The following is an 8,271-nucleotide window of genomic DNA, read 5'->3' on the forward strand; positions in this document are numbered from 1 at the left end:
GCCTCGCCCCGTGATGTCACATTTTTGCGCCCTAATGTCAGCTCGAGAAACCAAGCAAACGGCGATGGTACCTCCTGCTATACACAAAACTAACACAGATTCTCATGGTACAGTGGATTCGAAGGTGCTGCAGTATGAGAGGTTTATTGACGAAGTACTGAAGAAAGATTTACAGTAAGAGACGGATCACTTCTCATAACCGGCGCTTTTTTTCGTAGTTTTACGATGGAAGCCGACCTACGCATGATTTTCTGCACGTTGCATCTTTGCAAGAGAGTAACTGAATTTGACAGCAACACGTTTCCCTGGGGCCTTCATAAATACGTTGATGCAAAGTCTGCATAATGTGTTCCTGGCGAAGACCGTTCGCTTCCGTATCCAAACGTCGGCGCAGTGGCATTAGGTGTACCGTCCCTTTAAATGTCATCATCTTTGTCTTAGGTATTGTGTTAATGTGTTAATAAAAGGAAAAAAAGAATACATGAGCTAATAACTGACGATCATTTTTGGCTGACCGATTAATGGTTCGCACCCTATGTTTCCACACTCACTGTGTGTCATTTTCAGAAGAGTGACGGAGCAACGAGATGCTGTTTATGAGCAGATCTCTCATTACCTGCAGCTGAAGAACACATTGCAGGCTCTGCAGGTCCACGCATGCGCATTCACACACACACACACACACACACACACACACACACACACACATACACACACACACACACACAAGCATTCTCGGTCAGATACAGGACACTGTGGTTTTTTATGTGTATTTATATGCAGGAGACAGATTCTCATCGACTCAAGACCGATGTTGACCTGGGCTGTAACTTCTACGTTCAGGCTGAAGTGTAAGCGCATACATTTTTCCCACATACTAAATAATAATGCTGAATTTAGTGAGACATATCTTTGTACCCTTACATAAGCACAATATATATATATATAAATATGAATGTGTATGTGTGTACATAAATGCGGGCTTGTCCCCATCTCCACAGGGAGGACTCATCCAAGATCTTTGTGTTAGTGGGCTTTGGCTTCTTCGTGGAAATGGACCATGCTGAAGCTCTTCACTTCATCGACAAAAAGACGAGTCAACTAACAGCGTCAGTGAAGACTCACACGACTTAACGGGAAACAAGAGACAGATAATTTAGCTGACAAAAATCCAGTTTGACTTTAAACATTTTACAAGCGTTGTCCATTTTTGCCCCCCCCCCCCACACTGCCCATTCTAATTTTGCTTGGGTGTGTATGTGTGTGTTAGCTTCACAGATCAGCTGACTAAAGACTGTGCCAAAATTAAAGCAAACATCCGCCTGGTGCTTCAGGTCAGTTTAATTTTCCTCATGGCACACACAGAAACACAATCGCTTTCATAAGATTAAGTCAAACAATGAAGGAGAGAGTGGAGTGTTGAGAGGTTGTTGGCAACGATCGCCCATGAACCGAGTGTCAAACCACCTCCCACCCGATGATCACTGGGTGCCGACTGGCAATCATTTTCCCTGTATTGTGTTGATGTGGTTCTCAGTCCACAGCATTAAAATTGGAGGGAACTCTCAGGGTTGAAGTCCATTGGCCACTTTTGCCCTTTGATGACTCTCTTGTTGTCTTTCAGGGTCTGCGAGAACTTCAGGGTCTGACCGAGCTTCCAGAACGCAGCAGGAGAGAAATCTTCTAGATTTGTACCTCCTTAGAACCCCTCATGAGGAGAGACAATGTCCGGTCGCACACGATGAGGAGGATCAACCTGAACATTTCATGGTTGTTCTTCTGCAGTGACCAGATTTGGTGGATTGTCAAATGGACCTGTGCAAGCAAGAGATGCCCCGCTACGTCCACACCCGGATGGGTTGAGTGCAACTTGATGAGGAAGGTGTTGTTTTCATATCCAAACGTGGCCATGTTGCCACGGCGACATGTGGCTGAATTAAGTCAAGGACTGGAGAAACAATTGTCACACGCTGTGTGGCATTTCACAAGTTGGATTATTTTCATGTAATTTCTCAAAATGTAAATAAATTGATAAAAACTCCAAATTTTCCCAAAATAACTTTATATATTTTGTCTGTATGGAACCTGGGCGATGTCAAGGACGTGTTTTATTTTGTTTTGCACAAGTTATAGCATACGATATCAAGAAATACAAGATAAAATACGAGCTAAGAATACGAGTTCCTGTTTACCAGGAACATAAAGTCACCATTTTGCTTCGGTGGCTTGATAAAACATGTCTTGATTTTGAGACATGCTTTCTGCTGTGTGCCAAGGTCACCTTTGTGCAGGTTGCTCTTGTTTTGGTTTTGAATATGGAGATGTAATTCCCCTGCTAATATATTCTAATGTGATACAGTGCGGCTGGCCACCCAAAATCGACTTATATCATCGTGTAGTATGTCAAAGCGGCCATTGCACGCTTTGATTTTTCTTTATTCGACACCGGGGTAAAAAAATCTGAAGGGAGATTGCCCAGAGCAGCACGTTAACAAAACCTCGAAAGCGCTGTCACGCCACCAAAACTTTTACTGTGAAAGTACAAGGCGGAAAACCGAACGCTTAAGCCACGTAACTTGACACAGGTAAACAGTACAGTATTTAGGAGGAGGCGTTTGCCCGAACCGGAAGAGGGGAAAAAACAAAAACAAATGAGCGTTCAAATTTTCGTTTGTTGGCTTGAGTTTCAGTCGGGAGCAGCGCAAGCCGAGTTTGCATACGACTTTTTGACGCTTCGGAGGAAAGTTTTGCTGGCTTTCGGCGGCGAACTTGGCGGCCGCAGCCCCCGCAGTGAATCGGCGTCGGCGGGCTGACGTACACGCGAGAGGCGGGGGACATGGAGAGCTGTCACCGGAGCTAAGGCTAACGAGCTAGTTTTTAGCACGATTGGCTGACATACAAAATACACTCCATTCCAGGGAAATCAAATTTTGCTTGCCCGTAGCCTTCACAAACGCGTAGCTCATATTTAAAGAGCAACAACGAGATCCACCGGGGAGGGTGAGATTTGGAAGTCTGGCTACTTTAGCCTAGCTTAGCATAGCATAGCCTCTCGTTCGCCACACGCAGAAGAAAGCAACTCGACCACGCATAAACATGCTACAGTGGATAGACACAACGCTTTAACGTCAATTAGGTAGACTGATAAGTGTGTATACGTGCCGTTTTATTTTATTTGGGTGGGGGTAGTCGTCGTTTGTCGAGCCTCTTTTGTTTTCCTTATTCTTTTTTTCAAGTTAGATATACATTTTTGGGGATTGGGTGTTAGCATGGGGGCTGCGGATCCCAGCAGCGGCGCCTCGGAGCGGTTACATAACAGCCGCAAGTCCGACGACAAGTTGCTGCTCTGACAGCCGCAAACACTGACACGCGCACGCACACACAGAGACACACACACACTTGAGCAAACAAATAGTGAGAGTAGAGAGAGGGGGTGGGGGGGCGGTGTGAAAGGAGGGCAGCAACACCTAACAACATGGAGGAGCTGTGAGGCGGCTGCTTGCACGCGTGAACAACGATAACCCACAGCAATGTGATCAAGATGGATTCAAACCCGCTCATCAACGGTAAGGCCCGTGTGTCCGTCTGCCTGCGCTTTGCGTGTGACTGCGAGAGCGCAACACGTTCCACTTGTATTTCTTTGGGAAACGAACTGTGGTGCACTCGGTCATTGTGTCTGGGTGTGCGTGCGTGCGTGCGTGCGTGCGTGCGTGCGTGTGTGTGTGTGTGTGTTGACAAGGCAATATGGGATGTCAATATTCTTTCAAAGCAAGAAAACTCCGAACTTCCATCTTTTCCTGGTTGTTGCCGTGGCGACCGCTGCTGCCCATTTGTGCCACCAGGACTGCATAACATAGTACGACAAGGTACTAGCGCGGTGTTACTCCGAGGGAGGATATCATCCGCACTTTGCCACTTAAAACAGTAAATATTGGAGTCACTCAGGCTGCGTTTATCCTAGTCTAGATGGAACTCCCGACGCGATTCAGTCTCATCCGCATCTTTTCTGAGATGACGTGACTCTGGTGTGACTGTGCGCAAACACTGCCAACATTTACAACATTTAGCTCCTGCGCATGAAAATGCATTTACGGCAAAATCTGGTGCATTAAGTGGAGATGGAGAATGTTCAAATGTTCTGACTGTCGTTTATATCTTTGTTGTTGTTAAGGAACCCGAAATTTTTATTTTATGAATGATCTGGTTTAATTAATCAATTAATTGGTCATTGGAATTTTTTGCTGCATTGGCCTAAAAAACAAAACTATTTTAATCGGCCCTTAACTACACGAGGGAGTACTGCGAAGACTACGATGATAAGTGTCACATTCACGACATTTCATTTCATACTAAAACAAGTCACTACCACAGAGCACAAGTGTGACAAGCTGTTGTCACATTCCAACCACTATTATAAGGCAGTAACAGGGTTCGACATCAGCGGTGGCCCGATGCCCAGGGCCATTCCGTGACTGTTGAGCCACCCGGAGTTCACTGACGCTGGCCTGGAAGTGCCAGTACACATTCCTTACATTCTTACTGAAATCAACACGTTTTGGCTTTTTAAAAAAATATTTATCAGTCAATGTTTTTTTTTGTTTTGTTCATTTAAAGTGATCAATCATCATTTTACTGTGCTAGAGACATTTTTTTATTTTTTTTTTGCATGTTGGATCATTCCAGAAGGAATCATTTGACCAAGATATGTTGAAAATTCTCGTTGTCAGAACAAGTATTTTTAAAAGAAAATGAAACAGCAGACAGTGGCATACGATCCGCATCACTAAAAGTTATTTGCGGTCAGCGGTCTGCAATTGCAGCTTGCCATCAGAGCTGCGGCCATTTTAAAAAAATTTATGATTCTGATTCAAAATTCGTCTCATGCATAGTTCCACAATGGCATTGGCAAAGAATGGCAATCCGGAGCGCCACCAGAAGCATTTTCAAACGGTACACCTACGTACGATAGTTCCTACGTTTTCGACGCTGCAAACGTGCATCCCGAGTCCGGTCTCTACTTCGGTGGGCAGCGATTTCCTTTTCACAAACTCATCCATCTACTTTGTTTTGCTGTTTTGTTTACATTCGGGCCCGTTATGGCTGTTACTCATCATGGTGTGTGCGTGCCTGCGCGTTCGTATGTGCGTGCACGTGCGGCAACGGGTCGATTGCGGCAGGTCGCTTGCTTGAAAAGTAGATCTTCGGTCAAAAAAAGGTTGGACGCCCCCCCGATCTTGGCTCGGTGGCTCAGTGGTGGCTGGTCGCCATGGCGACGATTTCCAAGATGATTGACGCGTATGTTGCATAACCACCCAGCCAGAGGCGATGATGCTCATTTGCATGCGTGAGGAGGTGCGGTGCCCGCATGTGTCATCGCGGTGTGGTTGTTTGACGGTGACAAATCATCGACCGATCCAGTCAGCATCCCTGTTGGATTTGTGCCATGTCAGCTATGGACCCGTCGATCACACTCTGGCAGTTCTTGCTCCACCTGCTGGACGACCAGCGCCAGCGTCACTTGATCTCGTGGACCGGCGAGGACGGCGAGTTCAAGCTACTCGACGCCGAAGAAGTGGCTCGCCTGTGGGGCCTGCGCAAGAACAAACACAACATGAACTACGACAAACTCAGCCGCGCGCTCAGATACTACTATGACAAGGTATGACCGGTGGTAAGATGGACCTCCTAGCAAATGTTTGCATTTCATTTCTTCTGCAAGTCAACTGGTGACTGTGGAAACGCTTTTCCCCGGCTGTTCTTTGACCGTGAGTCCATTGCTCGAATTGGTCTCTTTATCGGTGCCATTTTCCGGTGTCCAAAGTTGTTTTGCCCAACTCATGTACCTGCATTATATCCACCTGCCGGTGGCCGTGCCTTTCGCGTCCTCTTTCACGGTCGCCTTTCCCCTTTAAAGCCGGCATCCCATCCTCAGTTATGTCCTCGATGTGAACAGCGTGTCCGCATAACATCAGCGAGGCAAGTGGAGCGCTCATCGAAGTCATACAGCAACAATCAGAGATTTTGGAACTCGGTACAGGTTAGGTGCCCTGTTCATTTTGGAGGATATTGAACTCTTTCATTCCACAAGACGTACTACATCTTTTTAAAACTAGGCCCCGCCTACCAAGGACGTACTTGTATGTCTAAGTCTTTTTTTTTTTTTTTTGCATCATCGAGAGGAGGGGGGTCTGATGCAATCTGTGAATGAGAATAAGACGTTTGCATTGTAAATCATGTCAAAAAGCGACCAGTAGGTGGCAGTGGTGCCTCACGTGCTTGAAAACAAAAAGCTCTTTTTCTCCGTTTTTTTGCCCAGGAATCTCCATTTTCATGAAACGTAGCCATTTTGTAATGCCGATTGCTGAAGAATGGAAAAAGATATAGAAGCAAATTTTTTTTTCCGCTGAAAGAAGAGAGTCCAAACTGTATTTTGGTAGGCTCCATGTTTATGGAACCAAACCTAGCATTAGAACCAAATATTCTGTGGGCCTTGCAAGATCAGTCAAAATCCAGTCAAATGCTGGGATTGAAAATGGCCGGGATTTCATGAGTTAATTGTGCATGTGTGTGGATTGTTTGTTTGCTTGTCTATTTTGTGTGTAAGGTAGAATCACCTTCATGAGGGCCACAAAATAAAATGAAAGGAATACCCATTGGATAATATGTGTGCGTGCTTTTCCAGAACATCATCAAGAAGGTGAGCGGACAGAAGTTTGTGTATCGCTTTGTGAGCCAGCCTGACCCGTCCGTGACCGAGGGGGCGCACAACCCCGAAGAGGGCCAAAGACGGGACAACCCGGACGCCAACGGCCAATCAAAAAGCTGCCCGTCCAAGAACGTAGCACAGGTGGGTTGAGACCGGCCGACCCGATCGGACGCATCAGAAGCTCGAATGATTCGCGCGTTGATCGTCAGAAGTCGTCGCCCGGCAACTCGCACAAGAGCTCTCGAAACGACTACATGAAGTCGGGCCTCTACTCCACGTTCACCATCCAGTCGCTGCAGGCCGCGCCCAACCCTCGCCCCGTCAAAGCCGAACTGCTGCTGGAGCCCGTCCCCAAGCTGGACCGTGCGCCCAAAGAGGTAGAACGGACACCGGCGCAGGAATCCGGGACGCCGCCCTCCTAAATATGGTCTTCCTCCTCTTTCTCACAGGTTGCCTCTGCGTCAGCGCTGGGCGATCCATCTCGCCAGGTGATCGTGGCGCATCCGTCGCCGTGTCCCACTCCTGTTGTCAGCCCCCAGACGGCGGCCAACACCCCCGCTCAATCGCAGGTCAGTGTCATCCCAAGAAGCCGTCCCTGACGAGACAAATTGTGCTGTTTTGCTTTGAATTGGATGCTTCAGGCTTACGTAGTCCATTTCCAAGGCTCCATCCAAGACAAGCTTATCCAAGAGATTATGGTCGGTGGCTCCAAATTGGAAGCATGTCGTCAGTAAAAATAAATAAATAAAATAAAAAAATAATAATAATCATTTCCTCAAAGCCAGTTTCACTGAGCGGGCACAAAAGAGTGTCAAGAAGCCTTGTTCAAAAAGACACCGGAAGTCAAAATTGCCCAAGAGATTTTTCGATTGCCACTTCAATCGAATTAAACTGAAGCATGGAAGGAAGTCTGACATTTTGGTTGAAAGTGGCTCTGTTTCACCATTTCCAATGAACCTTGAGATTTTGATCGATTTCTGCCAGGTTTGAGGCTATTATAATATATATATATATATATATATATATGGAATTAGAATATGAGATGCAATAAAAATGCAATAAAATGCAATAAAATGACAATAAAACACCAAAAATGGCATTAAAAGAGAGTAAATTTTGATTCAAGTACAATACAAATACAATCAACTGCGAAAATAAAAAACGCAGTAAAAATGCAATAAAATATTTTTCTTGGCAATAAAATAAGTTGAACGCTATCATTTTGAAGTCGCGTTGTTATCAAGCAAATGGGGCTTGTATTTGGTTGGGCCCATAAAAAGGAAGGGGAAAAATAAAAAATCCACATTGTCACGACTGTAACATTCATTTTCTTCGATGGGATGCTGCACTTCCTTCTCGCCGCCCCGGAGCGTGAAAAGCCATCTCCGAATTGCGTGGCCGTGAAAGCACATAAAGCCGTTCACGTCGCACTCGCTCCTCGGGGAAATATTGTTTGGGGCCATTACTCTTCATCAACGGAGGGGGTTGGGGGGACACGGGAGATGGGGGGGGACGTGTCCTGGCCTGCTCGCTGCTGCCGCTGTTGTCCTCCACGGCCTCCCTCC

At 46.3% G+C, this 8,271-nt stretch overlaps 2 protein-coding genes and 1 long non-coding RNA gene across 3 annotated transcripts in view; 2 read left to right on the top strand and 1 right to left on the bottom strand.

Moving 5' to 3' along the window:
* Window position 1: 1 nt before the first annotated feature.
* On the top strand, window positions 2–2,048 carry uxt (ubiquitously-expressed, prefoldin-like chaperone). The gene is made up of 6 exons (XM_019860637.1): window positions 2–174; window positions 568–649; window positions 784–851; window positions 1,002–1,109; window positions 1,271–1,334; window positions 1,625–2,048. Exons 1-6 carry the CDS (start codon window positions 14–16, stop codon window positions 1,685–1,687), a joined length of 546 nt encoding a protein of 181 aa, XP_019716196.1. The 5' UTR covers window positions 2–13; the 3' UTR covers window positions 1,688–2,048.
* LOC109510385 (uncharacterized) lies at window positions 1,708–2,396 on the bottom strand. Its single transcript, XR_002167113.1, has 2 exons — window positions 1,849–2,396; window positions 1,708–1,815 (listed from the first exon to the last, which is right to left on the bottom strand). It is a non-coding gene; the product is annotated as an uncharacterized LOC109510385 (long non-coding RNA).
* A 112-nt stretch (window positions 2,397–2,508) lies between these two features.
* Window positions 2,509–8,271, top strand: part of elk1 (ETS transcription factor ELK1) — a 10,733-nt gene continuing 4,970 nt past the window's right edge. Inside the window, exons 1-6 of the mRNA XM_019860599.1 lie at window positions 2,509–3,566; window positions 5,451–5,659; window positions 6,683–6,847; window positions 6,916–7,083; window positions 7,156–7,299; window positions 7,348–7,404. Of these exons, the coding sequence (XP_019716158.1) occupies window positions 3,542–3,566; window positions 5,451–5,659; window positions 6,683–6,847; window positions 6,916–7,083; window positions 7,156–7,299; window positions 7,348–7,404 (768 nt within the window). The 5' untranslated portion in view covers window positions 2,509–3,541. The remainder of the gene's footprint in view (window positions 3,567–5,450; window positions 5,660–6,682; window positions 6,848–6,915; window positions 7,084–7,155; window positions 7,300–7,347; window positions 7,405–8,271) is intronic.

This window comes from Hippocampus comes, unplaced genomic scaffold (genome assembly GCF_001891065.2).
Source record: "Hippocampus comes isolate QL1 unplaced genomic scaffold, H_comes_QL1_v1.1 scaffold56, whole genome shotgun sequence".
Classification (NCBI taxonomy): Eukaryota; Metazoa; Chordata; class Actinopteri; order Syngnathiformes; family Syngnathidae; genus Hippocampus; species Hippocampus comes.